This window comes from Choloepus didactylus, chromosome 4 (genome assembly GCF_015220235.1).
Source record: "Choloepus didactylus isolate mChoDid1 chromosome 4, mChoDid1.pri, whole genome shotgun sequence".
NCBI lineage: Eukaryota > Metazoa > Chordata > Mammalia > Pilosa > Megalonychidae > Choloepus > Choloepus didactylus.
Window position 1 is genome coordinate 17,273,228 of NC_051310.1, and position 26,407 is coordinate 17,299,634.

Sequence of the window (26,407 nt, forward strand, 5' to 3'; positions counted from 1 at the left end):
GAATGTGGGGCGTGTGTACGGGTGGCCAGGGAGGAAGGGCAGTTCTAATGTTCAAATCCCCCAGGATCCCGGAGATTCAAGGCTGCCACATGAGTCTAAGCCTTCATTTCAGTTCAGCCCCAGAACCTCTCTCTCGCTGATCCATAAACCACCGGACTTGGCGTAGCATCCCTGGGTTCTCTGAGTGGATCCCCTCTCCCAGCCGTGTTCCTCCAGGAGCTCAGCCGAGGGAATGCTGTGCTGCATCACCAGTGCGCACCGTCCCACAAGGGAAGACCTGGGCCGCCGGGCCGTGCGGCGGTGCACTCCCAGCCCAAAGCAAAATGGCCGAGCGGGGCGTCTCAGCCCCCACCTCCTCACACAGTTCCTCCTTCCCAGCTCCGGGACAACTGGTGGGGCTGTGGGCTGTGGGCACGGCCCCGGGCAGAAGTTTATCCAGCCCTCCGGGGGCCAGCTGTGAGCCGCGGGGTTTCTTTCTGCTTCCAGCTGTCTCCTCCGTTCCCCCGAACCCAAGGGTATCTGCTGCGGGCTATCTTCCTGGCCAGACAGCAAGAGGCCGGCCTAACCCCCTCCTGCTGTGTTTTACTGCGTGGTTCCCACAATTGCTACTGGAGCTGCTCCTTTTTTTTTTTTTTTTTTTTTTTTTTAAAGAGCCAGCTGGTCTCCATACGCTGAACCCTGGCTTTCCCAGCCCGCCGCGTGGCTGTGCGTCTTGCAGCCAGCTTACTCACTCATTTCGGAATGCCTACTCCCGGTTTCACCAAGTATATACAGCCCCTCTGGAGCGAGGAGCCCTCATCCAGCTGGCGCATTGCTGTAACCGGTATTCTAGGTCACTTTCTGGTTTTTAGCTAGTGTTTTTCACGGAGGCGTTTCTTTTCGCCCTGTCTCAGCTAGCCACCATCTTAGTTTCTCTTTCCTAAACTTTTTGAATTGACTTAGTATTAGTTGTTTCGATTTCTGTATCTCAGTTGAAGTATAAGTTTGTTCCTTTGACTGGGCTATAACTTCGTTTTTCTTAGTGTAGGTTGTAGTTTTCTGTTGTCTAGGCACGGTTTCCTTAGGTTTTCCCAGACCAAAACAGACACTGGTCCCAGAAGGAAGAACTATTCACTATCCAGTTTCCCTGAGGGTGTTTGTTAGAAAATTGGTACACCCTGTGAGGCCTCAGGTCACTGTGCTTTTCTGCCCAGCAGGCGGTGCCTGTCAGCCTGTCATTCCCAACTGCTGTAAGGAGGTGTAGCACGTCATTGTTTTACCCCAGACTCTGGGGTCTTGTTCTGAATGGGAGGCGGGTAGTAGAGCTGGGCCCCACCTCTTTCCTCTTAGGGAAGATAGACCCCCTAGGGAGAGGTCATTAGCATTTGAATATTCTCTCTCTGCCTGTGCTATCTCCACCCTTGTCTGGGTCAGAGCGCTGGGAACTGAAAATGGTGGAGGCTTTCTCCACTGAGCCGAAAGAAGGACAGAAAGCCCCCTTCAGGGCCAGTCCGCAGCCACTCTCCAGCTCTCCAAGGTCAGTTGTCACAAAAGCCTCTGTCTGCTTGTTGGGGATTCGTAGCTTGTATCAAGTGGTCCACGCTTGTTGATTAAAACCCCATGTGGAACTCAGCTGAGCTGTATTCACTTCCTCAGAGAGAGCTGTTGTGTAGCACCAGGAGGCTTTGCAGCTCGGGCCATGGGGGGGAAGGGGCTCCTGGCTTGGATCCACAGTTTTTACTTACAGAGTTTATGCTGTGAAATCGGGCATTCCTCCCAATTCAGGTTAGTGTATGATGAGTGGACGGTCACGTTTGTCCCCCCACAGTTATTCCAGATTATTTACTAGTTGTTCCTGGTTGTTTATTAGTTGTTCCAGGGGAACTAACTAGCTTCCACTCCTCTCTATGCTGCCATCTTAGATGATCTCCTGTCTCTTATTTTTGAAAGACAGTGACAGTTGTTTTCTTTCAGCCCTTTAAGTATTTTGTTACACTGCCTTCTTGCCGCCATGACTTTTGATGAGAAACTGACACTTAATCTTATTGGGATTCCCTTGTGCATACCAGGATGCTTTTCTCTTTTTTGTAGTTTTCAGAACTCTTTCCTTGACTGTGGCATTTGACAGTTTGACTGCTGTGTGTCTGGATATTGTCTCTTCGAGTTTATCCTTTTTCTGGTTTGTTGGGATTCTTGACTGTGTATATTCGTGTCTTTCGTTACATTTGGAAAGTTTTCTGACATTATTTCTTTGTATATTCCTTCTCTTTCTTCTTCTGTGACCCCAGTAATGCATATATTGGTAGGCCTTATGATGTACCACAAATTTCATAGACTCTGTTTAATTTTTTCCTATTCTTTTTTCCTTCTGCTCTTTCTCTCTTCCTTCTGAGTTTCCCATAATGTGTATATTGGTACACTTTATGGTGTCCCACTGGTTTCTTAGACCCTGTTGACTTTTTTCCTATTTGTAACTCTTTCTGCTACTCAGTTGAATCACTCAAGTGTCTTGTCTTTGAGTTCACTGATTCTTTCTTCTGCTAACTCCAATCTGCTGTTGAAACCATGTAGGAATTTTTCATTTCAGTTATTGTGGTCTTCAACTCCAGTAGTTCTGTTTATTTCCTTTTTTAAAATGTCTATCTCTTTGTTTTCCTTACATCTTTTAGTTCTTTCTATGTGTTTTCATTTACCTTGTTGAGTATATTGAGGATCACCTTTTTAAAAGTCTTTTTTAAAAAGTCCAGTATGTCTGAAGTCTTGTTTCTTCATTCATGGTTTTTGTATTTTTATCTTGTTCCTTTGGAGGGGTCATCATTGCCAAGTAGGGACTTTTAAATTAAGTTGACAGACTTTGTTTCGCTCTTTCTTTTGAATTGACAAGCTAATGTCTAAAAGAGAAAAATATCTCTTAATTATCTGAAAATTGAACACATTTTTGAGTAGACAGTGTTGAATTCTTAGAAGTTGGTTGTGTTCTGCAGAGCAGAGATTTTAAATAAATTATGGCTTAATTATTTCATTGTCAGCTGCAACAAGATTTAGGTTTCTAGACTTGGATTGCATTCACAACTAAATCTCACAATGTTGCTTTTTAAATTGTTCTCTTTTTTCTGAGATGAGAAGAAAATCAGAAAATTGATAAGGTACAGTATACTTACTACAGTGCCATTTATATATTGATGTTACTCGAATGTTCCGTGATAGAAGTGACTCGATTCAATGCTAGATCATTATGCTGTTTGTTCTTTTCTTTGTGCCTTAATTTTATGCATACAACTTGTTCCAGTTTGGTAATGCTACCATTATGCAAAATACCAGGAACAGAATGGTTTTTATAAAGGGGGTTTATTTGGTTACAAATTTACACTTTTTTTTTTCAATTAAATTCAGTTTTATTGAAATACATTCACACACCATACAGTTATCCATGGTATACAATTCAATGTCCACAGTATGATAACATAGTTATGCGTTCATCACCACAGTCTATCTCTGAACATTTTCCTTACATCAGAAAGAACCAGAACAAGAATAAAAAATAAAAGTGAAAAAAGAACACCCAAATCATCCCCCCCATCCCACCCCATTTGTCCTTTAGTTTTTATCCCCATTTTTCTACTCATCCATACACTAGATAAAGGGGGTGTGATCCACAAGGTCTTCACAATCACACTGTCACCCCTTGTAATCTACATTATTATATAATTGTCTTCAGGAGTCCAGGCTGCTGGGTTGGAGTTTGGTAGTTTCAGGTATTTACTTCTAGCTATTCCACTACATTAAAGCCTAAGAGGTGTTATCTATACAGTGCATAAGAATGTCCACCAGAGTGACCTCTCGACTCCATTTGAAATCTCTCAGCCACTGAAACTATTTCGTCTCATTTTGCATCCCCCTTTTGGTCAAGAAGATACTCTCAGTCCCACGATGCCGGGTCCACATTCATCCCCGGGAGTCATATTCTGCATTGCCAGGGAGATTTACACCCCTGGGAGTCGGGTCCCACGTAGGGGGGAGGGCAGCGAGTTCACCTGTCAAGATGTCTCAGTTAGAGAGAAAGAGGGCCACATCTGAGCAACAAAGAGGTACTCAGGGGGAGACTCCTAGGCACCATTACATGCAAGTTTAGACTCTCCTTTGTGGTAATGGGCTTCATAAGGGCAAGTCCCATGATCGAGGGCTCAGCACATCAAACCGCCGGTCCCAGTGTTTGTGACAACATCAACACCAGTCCAGGTGAGGATGTCCAACACATCCGCACCTTCCCCCAGATCCTCAGGGCTGGGGAGGGGGAGGCTGTAAATATATTTTTTATTATCTGCCCAAATTACTCTGGGATGTGTCACTATTTCACTCCAGCCTATACTAACCTACCGTATCTCACTTCCTATTCAGATTTCCATGCAATTGTGGTGTTTGAACAAATTGACTGTACAGTTGTACCATTTAGAAAATTTAGATCCTGTACCAAATAGATATCTATTCCCTTGGTCTCATATGGGAGTTGAAGTTTTAAAACCCAATCAGTTTCAACCTTTACCCTTTGGCCTGGCTTGCCCTGGTCTTAACCAGACCTGCTTCATTCATATCACTAATTGAAGTCTGGGCTCTTTTTCTGCCTTTTTTTTTTTTTTTTTTTTTTAACAGTGGCATGGTTACAAATTTACACTCTTAAGGCCATGAAAATGTCCAAACTAAGGCATCAACAAGAGGATACTTTCACTGAAGAACAGCTGATGGTGTCTGAAAAACCTCTGTCAGCTGGGAAGGCACGTGGCTGGTGTCTGCTGATCCTTTGCTCCGGGGTTCTGGTTTCAAAATGGCTTTCTCCAAAATGTCTCTGGGCTTGTCTCTCTTAGGTTCTCTGGAGCAAACTCTGGCTAGCATCTCAAAGCGTCAGCGAGTATCTGGGTCTGGGCCGGCCCTTTTCAAGGACTCCAGTAAACTAATCAAGACTTACCTTGAATGGGCAGGGTCAGATCTCCACGGAAACAATCAAGAGGTCACACCCTAATCAAAAAGATTAATCAGTCTGCCCCCAGATTGCATTAAACAATATGGCTTTTGGGGGACATAGTATATCTAAACTGGGACTCAGCTGTAGCTCTAATCAGAAAAGACTGATATATAAAATCCAAATGACAGATAAATATGAGAAAAATAAGTAAGTAAAACATTTTGATTTCCTTGACTACTGCATTCTTTCCTTGTGTTTAAGAGTGTCCAGTTAAAATCATATTTCTTGGTGAATTCTGAATTAGAATAAAAGGAGAGTTGGTTGAGTTTTCTAATAGCTAAAGACATCAAGGTTTGAGAGCATGATACGGTCATCTTCATGATATTGCTGTTCCTTTCTGGGGACCTGATGTTTGAATTGACTGATTAGATTGTCCCTTGAGCAATGCGAGAAACACCACCCAATTTGGAATTCTTTGTTTTAGTTTTTATTTTCTTCTGTTCATCGTCTGCTGATCCATTCTTTAAATATCTACTTTCTTTGATTAGGATAGTTCAAGTTCTTACCTGCTTATAATGATTTTTATGTCTTGTGGTGACTTTGCATAGATCTCATATTATACTTTTTATAAATTTTTTAGTGAGGCCAATTTCTGAGGTATCTTCCTCTTGCTTCAGTGTTCTGCCTTTAGAGACCATTTGTGTCCAATAGAAAAGGTATATAATCTTTTGTTTTTCCACCTTTGACACTTAAACATATACTTATCCTTCTCTTTAAACTTTAACCCTTCTCTCTGATCACTTCTGCTCTGGATCCTGTTTTTATCATGTCTTGAAGAATCTGCTCCCTTAGGAACCACACCGCCCTTCTCCACTTTTTCTAGTCTTTCCCATAATCCCCTTGTCCATATCACCCATCTACCTTCTAATTTAGAAAAAAGTTTCATGTTATTCTTTCACATTTTCCCTTTATCCCTTCCTTTAATACTCCATTCCTTAAACAGAATTTTTTTTATCTGTTGCTTTTAAGTGTGTTACTTTGTTTTTCCATTCCCACCCTCACACTCTTAGCCTGCTGTGTATATTTGGGGCTCTGTCCTTGTTTATTTCTATAATTTTATGTTGGGGCTTGGATTTTTATTGTGGGCAGTTAAGATGCTCTTTATATTGAAATTACCACAAAGGGGTTTCAAACTGTCTTTAAAAGGTTGGGTGTGATTTGGATTGCAAAGATATTATTGAGCAATTTGATGATCCAGAATATTATAGTTCTTTCACCTAGTTTGTTGTTTTGATCCTGGGATGAACTTTCTAGCTCCCCAAGTTGTGGCTATGAGCTCTTGGGTCAAGCCAGTTCTGTTTGACATCAGAATTCGTAATGGGAATAAGGTAATCTCCATGGTCATGATCCCTTTCAGCAGTTATGGGATCATCTGGGCTAAAGATAGGTCATCATGCAAATAGTTCACTTTTTTTCTTTTAACTATTTGTTTTATTATATTTTTTTTAAATTCCCCCTTTTAAACTTTAAAAAGTACAGAAAATACTGCTTCCTTTATTATATTCCTGAATCCGGCTTTTGTACTCATCCTCCATTGCTAACAGATCTTTTAAAAAAATCAATGCTAGCCTGGCTGAATTATAGTTTCTCAGTCATCATGCTTTTGCACCTTCTTGCTACATTTGACTTCCTTGATAATCTCTTTTTTATTGACATTCTATCGTTCCTTGAATTCTATACACTGTTATGTTTCTTAACCATTTCTCTGTCTCTTTTTCTTCCTGCTTCTTCACTCTAGGTAATCTCTTTGAGTAGTCTCCTGAAGGGCTTTCTTCTTAAGGCTTTAGCCATTACCCCTTCCTAATAACTTTGTGTATGATCTTTCTGCAAAACTTTAGTTCCTTTTCTAGAGCTGCCTATAGCACAACCCTTTTGGGTGGTCCTACCATCACTTCAAAATTAGTGTTGAAACCCAGACACTTTTTCAACTTCCTTGTTCTGTCAGAAAGTCTACCACTCTCAGTAGACTTCAATTTAAGATATAGGGCCAATGGGGAAAAACAAACAGAAGTTCAATTAAATTTTCCTTGAAAACAGGGACCTGTCTTGTTTGCTTTTTATAACGTCAGTTCCCAAGATGTGGTGTTTAGTGAATGTTTCTTGAACTGAACATTACAATGATTCTTGGGTTCATCTTTTCCTCTTCATTTTTGCTTATTCTCAAACCAGATGCTTGTCTCCAAACACCTACTTTATTGCAAAAAGCTCATTAGTGTTTTCCTTGCTTCCATCCACAGAGCACAGTGCTGCCAGAATAATTTTCCTAGACCCTTACTTTCATCATGTCAAGCATGATTGTTGCCTATGGATTCAATTAAAACTGATTAGCCTGGTATTCCAGGGTCTGAATCAGCTAGTTCCATGCACCTATTTAATTTTTTTTTTTTTTTTTTTTTTTTTTTTTTTACTGTTTTCTCTACATAAACCCTTTATAGCTAATTAGGATACTCTTGTTATCTGCTACTAGAAGAAGTCTCATTCCCATTTATACCTTTGCTCCCACTGTTTGTCTAGCTTAGCCCAGCCATCCCCTTCATTTTTGCCCATTGAAATCCTGTGCTTCTTAACTAAAGACCTACTACACCTAGCTCAGGGCCTAGCATATATAGAAGACACCCAAAAATGTTTAAGTGAGTGAATGAAGACCTATAGTCTCAAGGAGCTTTTCTAACTAGCTTTATATACCCTGTAATGATGACAAACTCTGCAAGCCTATATATGTAATTAAATTTTTCACATCTTATTAAAATTTTAATAAATGATTAATTCAGTGAGCAATATCTGGTGTGTGCCTCTTAGTCATATTTTAGTTAGAAATTTATTTGAAATGACTCCAGCAGCACTATTATTTCTTTATTTCTACTTTAATTGTGAAAGTGCTTTTAAATTAAGCCTTTCCTTAGCTTTAACAAGAGTGAATCATTGAATTTAATCAAATGATGATTTCAGCACACTTTCTGTGCAATTACCTTTGTGCAGTTTAGCAGAAACTATGGCAATAGTATAAAAAGTATGTTTTTACTGATTATTTTCCTTCATTAGAGTGGGCAGTTCCAAGGTAAACATCTTAGAACTTTAAAAAAATTGATCATAGTTAATATGTGGTTCAAATTACTTTTGGTAATAGAATTGGCTAGAAAGGTGGGCTAAGAAGCCATATATTAGTCATAGATTTGTGGCTGAAATCCTGGAAGAATATGCCAAGGATTAACAATAGTAATCTTTAAGTGGTGGGGTTATGGGAGATTTTCAAGATTTACTTTAGGCCTATCTATGTTGTCTAATCTTAAAAAAAACACAGTGAATATGAATTAATTGTATGACTAAGAAAAAAGCAATGAAGCTCTTTAAATTGGAGGGAAAGCCAATTATCTTTTCAGTCTAAGTTTATTGTTTTTTAAAATTGCATCAGTCCTATACGGCACAAAGCCATGTTAGCTATATTAACATATGTCCATGTGTGTGAGTTCATTTATTATAGGAGGAGCTGAAGGAATCCAAACATAGTATAAGGACGAATTGGGTAATATGAGAATTTTCCCCAAAGAGCTCTTAATACTTCAAACTATTTCTAAAGTGAATCACTTAAATTTTGAAATTCATTTGAGTATTTACAAAAAATTTTAGTTATCAGTTGACTTCTTGTATAGGGATTAGTTAAATTCAGTCTTAAAAGTGATTTCCTACCAGGGAGCATGCTTGGTAGGATACTAAGTCTAATCAGCAAGTACAGGGTTTTCAATGAGATGGTTTCTAATCTTTTAGTAAGAAAAAAATAGTTAAAAGTGCTTTGTGAAAGCATGAAAACTGCTTACACTTAACCTTTTCTGAATGATTAAACTTAATGATGCGTTAATGTAGAAACCATAAATGCTATTGATGAGAGGAAACTGTCTAAGCTGATTAAACAATATAGATAGTACTAAAGTAGACCTTGAAAATATCTAAAATATTTATTGCTTTAGTCTAAGTTTACTAAGGTTTAACAGCTTGAATGATGTGGACATTAGAATAGATGCCAGATGCAGCAGTTGATGTAGCAGTTGATGCGGTCATACTGCTCCGTACCAATCGAATAGCTGGTAGTCTAAGTTTTTAAAGTTTTGACATTCTTCTCTATTTTATATATCTAGAAAGAGTTTTCATAAGACATTGCTTCTATGGGAAGAGTCTATTCCTTTTAGTTATGATTTATAGGGGCTAAGGGTGAATTTTTGGTACCACTTTGATGCTCTTATAACTAGAAACCTAGAAATGTCCAAACTCTGCTCTGCCAATATACTCTCTTTGCCCTCTATAGAGTAATTAGGGAATTGTCTAAAAGGCTAGTGGGAATTAGAGTACCACTTTAATAAGAGCCATGTAAACTTCCAACACACCAGTGCAGAACTCTTCTGTAAAAGCTGGTGGTGCATGTAGTTTAGGCTTAAGGTCTAAGGAAAGCCTCCTACTTCCCTTCCAACCCCATCCAGTCATAATCTTTTGACTGACATATTCAGATATGTGACTGAGAAGGGCTGAAATGGAGGCAAACTAGTGAACAGCAAGTTCCAAGAGAAGCCACTAATCCATTTAGCTAAGCCCCCTGTATACTGAGGGAAGGGAGGAGAATTACAAGAGAATGACCAGTCTGCCCCAGGGGGCCAAGCCATACCACAAGTCTGAGACACAAAGATAGAGAACTTGTGTGGAGACTGATCTTTTAACACAGTAATTCTTCCTTCTAATTGTGCCCATTCAGAATTTTGAACTCTTGAATAATTAGATTGAACTTACCTTTGGGGAGAACTGGAAAGGGGAGTGGGCCATGGCATCTCTGGTACAGGAAAAACAGCACAAATTCTTTTCCTCCTACAACCATAATAAAGTACCATCTACTTTCAGGTATGAAGAAAGATTATGGACAATTCTAATTATCTCTGAATAATACAGACCCCATTTTTGGTACAGTTTGTCCCAGGCATGCAGGTAGTGCCAAACCATCTGATCAACAGTTTCAACTTTGCTAAAGCACACAAATGACTCACAAACCCAGAAGATATCAGCAATTGGCTGATGCTTATTTCAAATAAAATCTATAAATATTTTGTGTGTTCTAATAAATGTTATCATTGTTGCTGGGAAGTTTCAATTCTTATTCTTAGAATAACAATTTAATTAAGAGAAATGTAGCTTATTTTGAGACTTGCATGTACAAAGGCTTCTAATCACAGTGACAGAAGAATAGGATGGAAATGACAACCACCTGGACCCACATACTTGAATATGTGTTTGTCATCACTTAGGATTCTACCTAGTATGATATTTATCATTTGCTTCATGTGATTTATCGTTAATACAATTTTAAAAATCTTTATAATAAACAAGTACTCCTTCCCCACTTCTAAATATGGTAGAGTTCCCTGTTAATATACCACTATATGTGTGATCACTTACTTTGCCTTTTAGAAATATTATAGAGGAAAGAATTATGTGGATATTACGTTCAGTATCCATGAGATGGGTCTGTATTCATATCACTTTTTTTTTTTAGGTGAACTTGCTAAAGCAATAGTTATTTTACTTAAAATAGAAACTATTAGAATGTTGACTATAGAAAGACTTTTGCATTTGTCAATGTCAGAATAAGACCCTATTGGAGGATTTCCTGGCAGAAAACAACTACAAAGTCTGGACATAATACAAAAAGCAACTAACTGAAGATATTTAAGAGTGAACAGAGTAAACAGACTCTGATGGGAAATACACAGTTGGAAGAAGTAACTTTCCCTTTTCCACTGATGTTTGCCATGGGCAAAGTGCAGTCCACACTGCTGGGGGTGGACAGTGATGGAGTTGGAAACAATAGTCTCTTGGGCTAGAGAAACCAGAAAACTGAAACTTGGGAACCAAGACCACTGAAGATAGTGGGGGAATCCTAGAGGAAGAAAAGCTAGAGCCAGAGAGAAGGCCCCCAAATTTTGTCAGTCAAGTATCTGACTGACCTCTGTACCATGCATGAGTGTAAGAGTTTAAAAACAGCTCAGCTAAAGATAAGTCTGAACTAAGACTGGATCTGCCTCCCAAGGAACAAAATTTATAATTCAAGCCCAGGCAAGATATCTGCCTACTAAAACAAAAGAAACAGATCTTATTGCAGAAAAAAATTATAATTTAGAATCTTCACAAATTAACATTCATAATCCAGGATGCATTCCCAAATTACCTGGAATATGAAGTACCAAGAAAATGGAAGATAATTTAAGAGGAAAGAAAATCAACTCAGTTCTACCCTGGGATGAATGAAATATTAGAACTAGGAAACAAGGATTTAAAAAGCAGCTGCTGTAGTATCCTCCAAAAAATAAAATGACAGGTGTTTAGCAAATGAAAAAATAGGAAATGTTAGCAGATAAATAGAAATAACACAAAAGAACCAATAGAAGTATGAGAAGTAAAAAATAATGCAGAATTGGATGAGTTTAATAGTCCAATAGAAATGTCAGAGGAGAAAGTAAGTAAACTTGAAGATAGAAAAATAGAGATGAACTAATATCAAGAACAGAGAGGAAACACTGAAAAAAAAAATGAACACAGCATCAGATACTTTTTAGATAATATCAAACAGTCCATCTCAGAAGGAGAGGAAAGAAAATGGATTATAAATAATATTTGAAAAATTAAGACCAAAAAAATTTCCCAAATTTGATGAAAAATGGAAATCAACAAATAGAAGATATTCAGTGAACACCAGACAGTGAACCCAAGGAAGTCTACATCAAGACATGTAGTAGTAAAACTGTTGAAAGCCAAAGATAAAGAGCAAATGTTGAAAGCAATAAAAGAAAAATGACACATTTCAAACAGAGGAATGGTTATCTGCTTAATAGTTGACTTCTCAGAAACTGTGGAGGACAAAAGAGAGTGGAACAAACAATATCTTTAAGGTGCTCGAAAAAAGAAAAACCTGCTAACCCAAAATTGTACATCAAAGAAAGATACCCTTCAAGAATGAAGGTGGTTCTGGAATTAGTTTGTGTTGATGATGGCACAACCTTGTTAATATACTAAAAACTACTGAACTGTACACCTTAAAAGGGTGAATTTTTTTTGTTATGTAAACTATATTTCAATACAAAAACGTTTTAAATTCTAAGGTAAAATAAGGACTTTTTCAGATGAGAGACATCTCAGAGAATTCATCACTTGTACTATAAGATATATCAAAGGAAGTTCCTTAAGAATGGGGTTAAATGATGTCACATGGAATGGAATCCTGGATCCTTAGGAAAGAAAGATCATCAAAAATGGTAAATATCCTGGCAAGTACAAAAGGCTATCCCACCCCCACCTTTTTCTTCATAATTTCTTTATAAATCATATTAGCCAAATCTATACCATTGCCTTATGAAGTTTATAATTTATATAAAAGCTATTATACACCCCAAATAATATATAACACCAATAACATAAATAATGTTTGGAAGGTTTATATATTTTATGTGACGTGGTACAGTATTAACTATAAGAGAACTATGGATAAAGATTACATTGTAATCCTTAGAAAAATGATTATGAAAATAATGCAAAGTAGAACTGAAATGCCAAAGTGAAAATTAAAGTATAATTCTAAAAAATATTCAAATGATTTTTTAAGTGAGGAAAATAGGAACATAGGAATGAAAACAGAGAAGAAAAGTTGAAAACAGATAATAAAACAATGGACCCGAATCCAGCCATATCCATGATTATACTAAACATTAAAGGACTAGACATTCCAATCAAAATCTTAATAGGCTTTTTTGTAGAAAATGGCAACTAGTTTCTAAAATTGATGTGGAAAGGCAAAACAAACTTGAAAAAGATAATTAGATTGGAGGGCTTATGCTACCTGATTTAAAGACTTTCAGTAATCAAGATGGTGAGCAATTGGTGTAAGGCTGAACATATAGATTAATGGAACAGAATAGAAAGTCTCAAAATAGACCCATACTTTTCTGTTCAATTGATTTTTTGATAAAGAAGTCAACATAATTCAATGCTGAAAAGATAGTTTTTTGCTTTGTTTTGTTTTATCAAGTGGTGTCGGAATAACTGGATATTTTTATGAGGAAAAAAATGAACCTTGACTCTTACCTTACACCCTGTAAGAAAGTTAACCTGAAATGGAGTATAAACTTAAATGTAAGACCCAATGCTATTAAACGTCTAGTAGAAAATATGGAGAATATCTCTGTGATAATTAGGTTAGGCAAGAGTTTATTAAACAGGATCCGAAAAGCATGGACCAAAAAGAAAAAAAAAAGCAAAAAACAAAACAAACAAAATATAAAATGGACTCCATTAAAATTAAAAAAAAATTGTTTTTTGAGAGACGCAAATAAGAAAATAAAGGCAAACTAAAGAATTGGAGAATAAATGTGCAAAACTCAGTATCTGACCAAAGACTTTTTATCCAGAATGTAAAAAGAACTCCTACAACTTAATAAGACAAAAACTCTGTGAAAATGGTCAACAGATTTGAGAAATTCACCAAGGAAGATCTGCAAATAGCCAGTAAGCCCATGAAAAGGTGGTCAATATACTTGTATCAGGTAAACACAAATTAAAACCACAGTGAGGTGCCGCTCCATACCCACTAGAATGGATGAAATTTAAAAGTCTGGTATTACCAAGACTTCGAAAGGATGTGGAGCAACTGGAACTCTCATGTATTATTTGTATACAAAATATTAGAATCACTTTAATAAAATAGTATGGTGGTATCTTATAAAGGTAAACATACACTTACTATATTGTGTAGCAGTCCCACTTCCAGGTATTTACTCAAAGAGAAATGAAAACATAGCATAAACACTTCTACACAAATGTTTATTGTAGTGTTACTCATAATAACCCCAAATTGGAAACAAAACAAATGTTCATCAACTGGTGAAAGAAACAAGTTGTGCTGTATCTGTACTATGGAATACTTCTCAGCAATAAAAAGGAATGAAGTTGTAACACACATAATAAAATGATGGAACTCAAAAATGTTAGGTTAAGTGAAGTTGAATGCAAAAACTACATACTGCATGATTCTGACATTCTGGAAAAGTCAAGAATATAATGGCAGGAAGTAGATCAGAGGTTGCTTGGGGCCAGTGGTCAGCCAAATAATTGACTTCAAAAGGACATCCAGAAACTTTTCTGTGTGATGGAACTGTTTTATATTTTGATTGCAGTAGCAGCTTCGTGACTGTTCACAATTATCAAAATCATCAAACTGTCACTTAAAATGAGTGAATGTTATTATATGTAAATTATAGCTCAATGAAACTTTAAAAAAATGTTGACTTTATATTTTTGGTGCTCAGATGTCTTTGGTTATTTGACCTGTTGAGCAAAAAATTAAGATCTGTGAACTGTTTGTTTCTGTTTCTTATCACTTCTGAAGTAAAATAATAAAAATAAATAAAGAAAAATCAGAGTTAAATGATGAATAATGTTTTTATTACACCAGTGAAATTGTAATTAATTTTATTAAATGAAAAATTTGGTATTTCTCATATCTTCAAGGGAGAAACATATGAACCAAAAGAATATTATCTGATAAACCCAAATAATAGCTCTGATGACTGTTATCAGAATTAAGATCTCTGTATCCTACCCTATTGCAATTATAACTGTTTGGTTCCCAAGTGACATTAAGGCAGAGAGGACAAACTGAAGTAAAGGAATACATTATAACAAGCTCAATCTTTGGTTCCATACCCCAAACTGAAGCCTTTTTTCCTTGGTGAGCTGGGCTGAATGTTATGGAACCATTTAAGACTTACTGGTCTCTTTACCTTAAGCAGGTATCTGTTAAGCTTAACCATTGTAATCTCGCCATTCTTAAGCAAAAAAAGGTCAATAAAGATGAACTGTAGAGAAACTCGAGGTTACAAAAAAAAGAGAGAGTGCTTTTCATAAGCCCAGGTTCAAGGTCCTTCCAAGCCAACAGTTCTTGGCTTGGACCTGGGGCTGGAGGTGTGAGGAAGGGAAGAACCTCTTACAAGCTGTTATTAGTTAGGGTTCTCTAGAGAAACAGAACTGACAGGAGATACCTGTAAATATTAAGAGATTTTTATAAGAATTGGCTTATGTGACTGTAGCGATACGCAAGTCCAGATTTCATAGGGCAGCTGCAAGCTGGGAACTCTAATGAAGGTTTTCGATGAATTCCCCAGGAGAAACTGGCTCTCCAAGGTAGAGGTGGAAATTCTCTCTTCTGACTGCTGAAATCATCACTTCTCCTTTTAAAGCCTTCAGCTGATTGGATGAGACTTTTCTCATTGTTGAAGGCAGTCTCCTTATTGATTGTAGATGTAATCAGCCATAGATGGAATCAACTTACTGAAGATTTAATTCCACAAAATTTCCTCCCATTAACGATCAGACCAGTGCTTACTTGACCAGACAATGGGGCACCATAAGCTGGCCAGGTTGACACATGAACTTAACCATCACACAAGCTTTGCCTTACCTCACCAGCCACCTGGGAACAATCCATAGAAAAGCAAGACAAAAATAAACTCAAAGCAGCTAAACTGAAGAGAAGAGAATCCTAAGAGAATATACCTTGAAGAAACCAGAACAAACTTCTCCATATGTGGAGAATTTCACCCCATTCCGTCACCGTAAGGTCATTTCCTTGGTGCTTTTCATTGTGAGACTGTTAATTCTTTTTCCGGGGGATCGGAGATTGGGGGAAACATGGAGGTCCTGTTGCAGACAAAGTGTTACTTTATGTCAGAAACAAAATAATGGAGAGAGAGAGTAGATTATGAGATAAAACAGTCCTCTACAGACCTTCGGAAAGATTTTTGTCAATGACCAGGGTTTCTTTGATAGTATACTTTGTAGAACACTATGTGAGCTCTTTTATTTCCTGTGAGAATAGTTCTATGGTTAGTGAAGAAAGGCTGAAGTAGCTGCATATCAAAAGATATTTTTCCTTATCTTCCTAATCTAGCAGCAGATACAGATATGAGAAAAATATAGTATATGTGGGAAATGCTTTTGGAAAGCTGGGCCTTTACTTATTTTATAGTAGATAAAACATGGCTTCTAATAATGAGAACAAATTAATAATTTTAACATTTTCAGTGTTAGACTTTTTTGACAGTTTTAACATTTAATTAGAAGAGATCCAAATCATTATTTTGAAAGTGGTTGTCTCCTGTGAGCTTGGCTTTTAATATGATGTGCTTGACATACTAGAAGAGGATATGTTTTTATGAGTTTACAATAATATCCTTGTTTTTGGTATTCATTTTAGGTCTTTATTGATGTCAATGATTTGTGCCCACTGTAAAATTATGTGTTTATTTATGCTGTGGAAAGACAATGAAATTACATATTCTCTGAGATCTTTAATTCTAGAAGTTCTTAGTTGAGTCTAACTTTCTTAAAGTTGTAATCCCAAAGCATTAACTTATTTACAAACACTTAGAATCACTGTATAAATTTACTAGCTTACTTATTCTTCATTACAATCCTGTGGGTAGATATTATTTTATTCTCTACCATTTTATTATGGAAATTTCAAAGATACAGAAAATTGCAAAGAATCATGCATTGAATATCCTTATACCACTATCAGGATTCTGCAGTTAACATTTTGTATATTTACTTTATCATATATCTGTCCATATCTGTATTCATCCATCAATCCATTTAATTTTTTAATGCATTTCAAATTAAGTTGCAGACATCAATACACTTTAAGGGTTGGTGTTTTTATTATCCTACTTTGCACTAAAAGAAACTGAGATACAGAGAGAATAATTTACCCAAGGACACACAGCTTGTTTTTGGTAGACCTGGACCAGCTGCCTCTTAAACACTTCCACAGAGTGCTAGTGCACACAATGTTCACATGATGCTACCATAAATAACTTTTTTGTTAAATAGTTTTGACAAATAGAGTATCTCAGTCTTGGAGATTCACAATGCATATTTTCATAGTACAGGATCTGAGTTTCAGCAGTAAAGAAACTTTGCTTTACCTTATTTAAGCCAGCCATTTCCAAATTTACTTGACAAGAGCACTCTGCTCCCCACCTCTCCTGCAAACGTAGTACTTACTGTCATCTCATAGGATAGGACCAGGATTCAGTGGAACTTGCTTTGGAAAAATATTTATAAGAGGTCCTAATTTGTTCTTTTAGGGTAGAATATATTTTGAAGAGTTTATGGTTTTAAACATAGTCTTAGGGCTGACAGACATCACTGAGATCATTGAGGCCAATGCTGTCATTTCAGAGATGAGGAAACAGAGACACAGGGTGGACGAGTGAGTTGGTGATGCTGAGATGTGCTCAGGTACTTTGTGGCAGATATGAGACTAGAACCCAGCTGAATACCAGGGAATGGCATTTAGTAGACACTCAGTAAATACTTGTTGAATCAGTGATAAATCTTACAAATCTGTCCAGTTTTTCCCCCACTACATACCTATATATTAGATTTTTGTTTATTTCTGATTATATTGGTCAGAACATAATCTGTTAACACTTTTAATTTTTATATTCTCTGGTACATATGAAATATGTTTGCTAAATTCTAAAATAAAATTTTATTGTAATATATAGCATACAAAAATTGCTTAAAACATAGCTGTACAATTTAATAGATCATTATACAGTTATCCCTGATTTAACTACCCAAATCAAGAACTAGGACCCTCTTGGCACCTTGGAGGCCCCCATATGTCCCCTCCTGGTGCTGATCCCCTAATTACTTCTTTTTTCTCTTTCTTTTTAGCTAATTTAACAGGACATGCAGAGAAGGTGGGGATTGAAAATTTTGAACTCCTGAAGGTCCTAGGAACTGGAGGTAAGTCTTATGTTAATTCTTTATTTTTAAGGAAAAAAGTACTTGTTATTCATATGACAGAGGATTGCTGTCTCCAATACAGAAATCAATTAAAACTTAAAAAGCACGAGGAATCTAGTAGGAGAACTGTCAAAGAACATGAAAGTTTATTCACAGAGGAAGAAATACAGAACGTAAAAATCGAAAGAATTGGCAAGGATTTAAGGAAACTAAGCCCTCTCACTCTCCTCTTGGGAATGTAAATTAGTTCAATTTTTACACAGGGCAATCTGACAGTATTTTGTTTTAAATGACTTACATAGAGAGCTTGGGATTTGCCAAGTACTCTGTGAAGTGCTTTACTTTGATTGACTCATTCAGTCCTCACTCAGCATTATTGATTTCAGTGTACATCATTTGTAATAATGAAAAACTCAAGACTCTTCAGGCATCCAACAATAGGGGTTTGGGAAAAAAGAACATGAAATCTCTGTGCAATAGGATTGAAATGATCTGTATTTACTAACATGAAAAACTCTCCAAAATGTAATAAGAAAATGAAGACTACAGAAGAGAATGTATAATACACCTTTTCCATAATGAAAAAAATTGTGTGAATACATATATATATATTTATGTACATAGAGAAATCTCTGGATCTACACCAAAATGATAACAGTGGTAGTTTCTGGGTGGTGGGACGTTGATATTTTGCTTTATGCTTTTCTGTGCCTTCTGGATTTTGGCTACCACTGCTCTTGTTGCTCAAAAGTCAGGGTAGCTTCATGGATATATAACCTGTGCAGTCACACAGAACCTTCACTTCGAAGACCCCTGCATTTGGTTTGATGCATCTGCAAGATGGCAGCATAGAGAGGTGTGGAATTTAGTTAGTCCTCTAGAACAACTAGTAAATAGCCAGGAACAACTAGTAAATAGGCTGGAACACTGTTGGGGGACATCCGAGACTGTTCACACATCATACACCAGTCAGGAATGGGTGGACCAGCTGAGATTGCAGCATAAAATCTGTAAGTAACAGCTGTGGAGCCAGTGCTCCTCCCTCTACCGGCATAGCAGGCTGAGTTGCAAAACTTCGCTGTGAAAGAAGCAGTCCCTGCTGGGAGCAAGGGAATGTAGCTCAACCAAACTCCAACTGCAATTTTAATTTAACAAATTTGGACTACTGAATAAAAGCTACAAAAACAGATAAGCCTTGATCAAGCAGGAATCTGAGGTTCCTCCCAGTAGAGAGGAGACAGGGCTGAAGGAAAAAAAACTAAATAAAAACAGAGGCTTTTGGAGATGGCTGAGCTCAGAATACCAGAAAACAGCTGTGTCCAAAGAAAAGGGGTACAGAGAACTGGGTACAAACACCAGTTGAACGGCAAAACTGAGGGGCTGGGGACTGGCTCTGAAAAGGGGCTTTTGCTCTTTTTCCTTTTCTTTTTCCTTGCATTCTAAGCAGCTCATTTGAGAAAACCTCAGGCATTTTCAACTCTCAGCCCTAACCCGAGCAAGAGAGTCAGAAAGACAAAGGAGGAATTCAAGTGTAGAAGATAACTCCCTGGAGGGTGTATCTTCCCCTAAGAAAAGGGGGATGGGGCCCGGCTCAAGTGGCAGCCCTGCCTTAGAGAACTTATACCTCAGGACCTGGGGGAAAATAAACAAACCAGAAACAACTTAAGCTTGGCTTCTGATACCCTCAACCCCTTGCCAGGACAGGGTCCACTGTGAATTAAAGGGACTGCACCTCTTTACACCAGTGGGGAGCTGTGGGCTGACAAGTGCCACCTGCTGGGCAGGATAGGAGAAGCACTGAGTCTAGAGGCCTCACAGGAAAGTCGGACAACCTTCTCCTCAGGGAAACTTGATACTGATTACACCTTCCTTCTGAGACCTGGGCCCGTCTGGTCTGGGAAGAGCTGACTGGGACAATCAAGGAAACAAGATGCCTAGACTACAAAAGATTTTGAGTCACCTTAGGGAAAACGAAGATATGGCCCAGTCAGAGGAACAAACTTACACTTTAACTGAGGTACAGGAATTGAAACAACTAATTATTAAACAAATCTCCTAAATCAATCCAAAAATCAAATCAATGAGTTGAGGGAAGATTTGGCAAAAGAGATGAAGGATACAAAGAAAATGTTGGGCGAACATAAGGAAGAAATTGAAAAGTGTGAGAAAACAACTGGCAGAACTTATGGGAATGAAAGACACAATAGAAGAGATAAAAAACACAATGGAGACACACAACAGCAGATTGGAAGAGGCAGAACTAAGGATTCATGAACTGGAGGACAAGATCTGAAATCCTACACACGAAAGAACAGATAGGGAAAAGAATGGAAAAATATGAGCAGCACTTAGGGAATTGAATGACAGCGTGAATGGGTGTGTCGTAAGTGGTGTCCCAGAAGGAGAAGAGAAGGGAAAAGGGGCAGAAAGAATAGTTGAGGAAATAATCACTGAAAATTTCCCATATCTTATGAAAGACATAAAATTACAGATCCAGGAAGCACAGCATACTCCAAACAGAATAGATTTGAATAGGCCTACGCCAAGACACTTAATAATCATATTATCAAATGTCAAAGACAAAGAGAATTCTGAAAGCAGCAAGAGAAAAGCGATCCATCACATACAAGGGAAGCTCGATAAGATTTATCAGGGAAAACCATGGAGGCGAGAAGGCAGTGGTATGATATATTTAAAATACTGAGGAGAGGAACTGCCAACCAAGAATTCTATATCTGGCAAAACTGTCCTTCAAAATGAGGGAGAGTTTAAAGTATTCTCAGACAGACAGACACTAAGAGAGTTTGTGAACAAGATACCTGCTGTACAGGAAATACCAAAGGGAGCACTACAGACAGATAGGAAGAGACAGGAGAGAGAGGTTTGAAGCACAGTATTGGGTAAAGGTGGTGCAATAATGTAAGTACACTGAACAGGGACAACTGTGAGTGGGGTTGAGGGAGGAAGGTTAGGGGCATGTAGGATGACAGGGGAGGGATGGAAGATGACAACTGGGACTGTATGGCTTGGTGAAACCTAGAGTGGTCATGATTGTGATTAAATATACAAATATGTGGTTACATGAGGGAGAACAAATGAATGTCAACTTTACAAGGTGTTAAAAATGGGGTGGTATTGGAGAAAAAGAATACAGTCAATGTAAAATAGTGTTTATGATTGGTGTTGACATTGTGATATGCTTCCACTGTTTGTAGCAGAGGCAGTGTAACAAAACCTAATGTCTATCAGAGGGGGATATAAGGGAGGGGTATGGATTCTTGGTGTTGGTGGTGTTGTCTGACTTTTTAATTATATTTTAATTTTTTTTTGTTGCTTTTTAGTTGTCACTTTTTTTCTTTCTTTTTTTCTTTCTACTTATTTCGCCTCTTCCTCTTTCTTTGTGGAAGAAATGGAAATGTCCTTATATAGATAATGGTGGTGAATGCATTACTATGTGATTATACAGGGAACCATTGATTGTTTACTTAGGATGGAGTGTATGATGTGTGAATAAAACCATCTAAAAAATAAACAGAGGGATACAAGTGCTGCAGAAAATGTGGAGAGAGGGGTGTACCTAATCACCCTTGATGGGGAAGTAGAATGGTGTAGCCCATCTGGAGAGCAGTGTGGTGGTTCCACAGGAAGCTAAGCATGGGTCTGCCATGTGGTTCTGAAACTTGGTTATTGGGTATGTACTTGGAAGAACTGAAAAGAGGTACATGAAGGGACATTTGCATGGTGGGATTTATGATGTCAGTATTCATGATTTGCAGTGGATGGAGGTGACCTAAGGGTACATTGACTGATGAATGGAATGGCAAACTGTGAATAGAATATTGAGCTCCTACAAGAAGGAGTGAAGTTGTGAGGTGAATGGACATTGAAGACAGTATATTGAATGAAATAAACCAGAAATGAAAAGAAAAATATTATAATGCCTCACTAATATGGACTAAATATAATGTGTAAACTCTGAGAATTGAATCTGAGAGCATAGATTATCAGGGGAAGGCTGATTGTAAAAGTTCCTAGATTGTAAGCTCTTAACAGTGGTTACATCTGTTCCTGAGTTGTAATGGTTTTTTTCTGAATTCTGAGATGCTGAGCTCTTTGTGTATAACCTGTTCATTCCCTGAAACTTTGGGTATCTGTGTGACACCTGAGACTCAGAACCAGAGCCTGGCAGCTATGAATGTCAGCATTACCATATACAGCAAATGTTAGAGTCTGAAAAAAGAGATCAAACTTCAGTTAGAGATATGAACCAAATGGACTTGGTTAGGACTAAGGTAAATCATACTGAAGGATGGAGGGTGATATAGACCGTGTTTTTGGAGCTTCAGCGTGGGACCAAAAAAAGAGATGTTTATTAGGTGCCAGATCTATATTTTTTGTAACACGTTATATAATTTGACTTGTATGGTCAGTTTATTCAAACATATTTACATGGAGTGTTGATTGGGGAGTGAGGTCTGGTTGGTTTGTGCAGGTTAATGTGAAGCCCCAATACATCCCAGAATAATTATGGCAGAGAATGAAGATGTATTTGCAAAGCCCCCTTGAGGGTCTGGAGGAAAATGTGGAAATACTAAATTTCCTCACCTGGAGAATTAATGATATTCTCACAAGCATTGGGGGCTACCAAATTAGAAGGCCAAGCCCTTGATCTTGGGGCTTGCCCTTACGAAGTTTATTACTACAAGGGGAGGCTAAGTCTACTTAAAATTGTTCCTAAGAGTCACCCCCAGAGAACCTCTTTTTGTTACTCAGATGTGGCCTCTCTTTCTAAGCCAACTGTGCAGGTAAACTCACTGCACTCCCCTGTATGTGGGGCGTGACTCCCAGGGATGAGCTTGGCTGTGGCATTATGGGATTGGGAAAGCCTTCTTGGACCAAAAGGGGGAAGTGAAATGAAACAAAGTTTCAGTGGCTGAGAAAGCTCAAATAGAGTCGAGAGGTCATTCTGGAGGTTTTTTTTCTCCATTATATAGATATCTCTTTTCACTCTTTAGTGTATTGGAATAGCTATAAGGAAATACCTGAAACTTTTGAACTGCAACCCAGTAGCCTTGATTCTTGAAGGCTATTGCATAACTATATAGCTTACACTGTGTGACTGTGTGATTATGAAAACTTTGTGGCTCCCACTCCCTTTATGCAGTGTATGGACAGAAGAGTAGAAGAATGAGGGCAAAAAGGAAATGAATAATATGCGGACATGGCGATGGGATGTTTTGGGTTTTTTTTTTTACTTTAACTTTTATTCCTGTTCTTTTTTGTGTATGATAATGAAAATGTTCAAAAATTGAATGTGGCGGTGAACAATTAATTGTACATCGGGGATGATTGTATGGCATGTGAATATATCTCAATAATTGAATTTTAAAAATGTCAAAATAATGTTCTTAACCTCTGTTATCCCTCTTTGTTTCCTATTTCTAAGGCAATATCTACCCAAAGGGGAAGGAGAGTCACAATCCTATGGTGACTCACTTTTCTTGAAAAACATTAGTTGCAACATCTTGTCCAAAGCTTTTTGAAGTCAATTTATGTTATGTCCATAGAATCTTTTATCTGCATACTTTTTTTCGGGGGAATAGCTTTTTTGAGATATAATTCACATACCATACAGTTTGCCCATTTAAAATGTACAATTCAGTGGTTTTTAATATATTCACGGAGTTGTGCAACCATCACCACAATCAATTTTTAAACATATTCATCACCTGAAAAAGAAACCCACACCCTTTAGTGTTCACTCCCTATGCCCTCATCTTCCCCTGCCCTAAGCAACCGCTAATCTGCTTTTGGGCTCTGTATATTTTCTTGTTCTAGACATTTCATATAAGTGGAATCATAAAATATGTGGTTTTGTAACTGACTACTTTGACTGAACATGGTGTTTTCAAGGTTCATCCTTGTTGTGTCTTGTATCAGTACTTCATTCCTTTTTCTGGTCAGTAATATTCAGTTATATGGACATACCACACATTTTGTTTATTCATTCATTATTTCATGGACATGAGGTTGTTTCCAATTTTTTGGCTATTATGAATAGTGTTGTTATGAACATTTGTGTGTAAGTTTTTCTGTAAACATAAGTTTCATTTCTCTTGGTATATACCTAGAAGTGGAATTGCTGATTCAAATGGTAACTGTATGTTTAACTTTTTAAGGAATTGCCAGACTTTTTCCAAAGTGGCTGTACCATTTTACATTCCCACTGGCAGTGTGTAAGTATTCTGATTTCTCCACATCTGACCAACAGTCATTATCTAACACCAAATACATACTAGTTGGTGTGAAGTAACTTAGATATATTCTTTAGAATTAACTTCATTAATGCCTCCTGTTGTCCAACTTAAATGATCAATTCGTTCAGGTTAGTTCACTCACTTTCAGATTTTTGCATGAACTCAGGCATACTTTTAGATATTTTGAAGGCAAGGTTATATGACTTCCCTCCTAAGTTTATTCCACGTTTAAGTAATCCTTGATGTCAGAAGGGTCTTATTTTCCTTTTTTTTGCTACCGGTTAAGTTTAGCAATTTGTGAGATGTTAAGAAATTGGAAAAATATTACATGCTTAAACTTAAATTATAATCTGTATTACTTGAAGGGTTTTTAGTGTCTTGGTATATTTTCTTCCATTAGAATTCATCTCTAATTCATTAATATAAATCACCAGGAAAACAGGATTTGGATAAAGAGAAATTTTCTTAACAGGTAACTTTTCAAGATAATGCCTTGTACATTGATAGTTGCTCAATAAATATTTATTGAATGAATGAATGAGTTAAATTTATTCCATATAGTAAGGGATTCCTGTAAAGATCCTCAAATATTTGAAAGCAAATTACTGTTTTTATTTGCAATGTTTACATTGTCTTTCTAAGGGATTAGATGTTACGTTCTTTTTCTTATTATAGTTTTAGAAATTTCAGCATTTATGCTTTTATACCAAAAGCAAAAACAGTAAAAACATAAGCACAGTTGGTCAAATGCAACTACAGTTTACATATTATTTACCTCTGCTTTTGATTAACTTAGTTATTACTGATTTAGTTTTAAAAGTAGACTTGTAGCAGTTTTTTAGAAAATAAAAACTCAGAGTAAGATCATTTTTATTCCAGATATTGTTGTAGCCAAACAGCTTTTATTCGATAGAAATGGATACTTCTCTACAGCAAAATATAGTATCCACAAAATCTTCTCAAGCACACTGTTAAAATGTATTGTTAATGGAACAAGAGCCATTCTATTACTTGTTTTGTCAGTTTAGGTTTCACAGTATATTCCAGAGACAGAAGTAGAAATGAAAACGCAACTTATTTTCTTTTTCTGATAATACGATAATATGACAGAAATGTTCTCTTATTACTAAACCCATAAAAATGCCAGGTAATTACCTTTAAAAAAAAAAAAAAAAGGCTACTTAACTGCATAGATAAGAAGGCAAGAATAAGGAAAATTCCTAAATCAAAATTTAAAAGGGGCAGGAATCTAGAGCAGCAATTAATCTCTTTAAAGATAGAAATTTCACGGGGGGCATCTACGAAGGAATTGTGAGCTGCTTCTTTGGGTTTACTATTTTCATGCAGAGCATGGGAGACAATATCTTAAGGCCCAGAAGAGGTAGGGAAGGCTCGGTAAAAGAATAGAGTTAAAAAAAAAAAAAAATCCAGCTTGCAAAGGGAGATGGAGAGGAACTTCTCTGTCTCAGCATCAGCTCTGGGAGGAGGGAGAGAGAAAATAAATAAACAAAAGCCTTCTCTGAGCATTCATACATATAAGCCAGGCATCATGAGGTTTGCAGCTTAAATTTTTACCACCTGTTTGATCAAAGTAAATAAAAAACAACCAAAACAACAATAACAAAAAAACAACAAGCAAGAATTTAATTTACAACGGTCCTGACTTGGTAGTGTTCACAGGAGCCTAAAGAAAGCAAATATAAATCCTTTTCGGAGGAATAACTCTTACTCAGACCTTAAAGAAGTTCCAAAGAAAGTTTTACAAACATGATCTTATTATCAAAAATCACAAATATTAAAGAAACAAGGCACCATGACTGAAAGAAGTGAAGATAACAAACAGCAGAATTAGACTTCAAGAGACTGATAGAATTATTAGATATGAAATATAATATATATTTTTTATTTTTTTGTATATTTGTATATTTTTTGAAATGAGAATTGATAGTAACATTAAGGAGTAAGACATGCTCAAAAATGACTAGGCAGATTTGAAAAAGCATCAATAGAACTTCCAAAAGTAAAAAAAAAAAAAATGAAATAAATTATAAAAATGGATGGTTCAATAGCAGATGGGATGAAAAAAATTCATTAATTGGAAGATAGATTTGAGGAAAATATGCAGAATATATGGAGAAAAAAAGAGATGTCATATATAAAAGAGATTAAGACATAGAGAATAGACAGAGAAGATAAAACATGTATCTATTCAGTGTTCCAAAGGGAACTAATAGAATGGGAAGAGGGTCTTCTATTCAAAGAGATGACAGCTGAGAATATACTATGACTGATTAAAGCTATGAGCCCATAG

General features: G+C 37.0%; 1 protein-coding gene and 1 long non-coding RNA gene across 3 annotated transcripts in view; one reads left to right on the forward strand and one right to left on the reverse strand.

The window, feature by feature from the left end:
• RPS6KA5 (ribosomal protein S6 kinase A5) overlaps window positions 1–26,407 on the forward strand; it is a 231,590-nt gene that overhangs the window by 51,710 nt on the left and 153,473 nt on the right. For both annotated transcript variants that reach the window (XM_037832058.1, XM_037832057.1), the window contains exon 2: window positions 17,768–17,839. In XM_037832058.1, the coding sequence (XP_037687986.1) occupies window positions 17,768–17,839 (72 nt within the window). The remainder of the gene's footprint in view (window positions 1–17,767; window positions 17,840–26,407) is intronic.
• The window catches only part of LOC119531158, a 100,439-nt gene that overhangs the window by 48,105 nt on the left and 25,927 nt on the right, over window positions 1–26,407 (reverse strand). The window contains exon 2 of the long non-coding RNA XR_005216236.1: window positions 9,776–9,850. This is a non-coding gene — a long non-coding RNA (uncharacterized LOC119531158). The remainder of the gene's footprint in view (window positions 1–9,775; window positions 9,851–26,407) is intronic.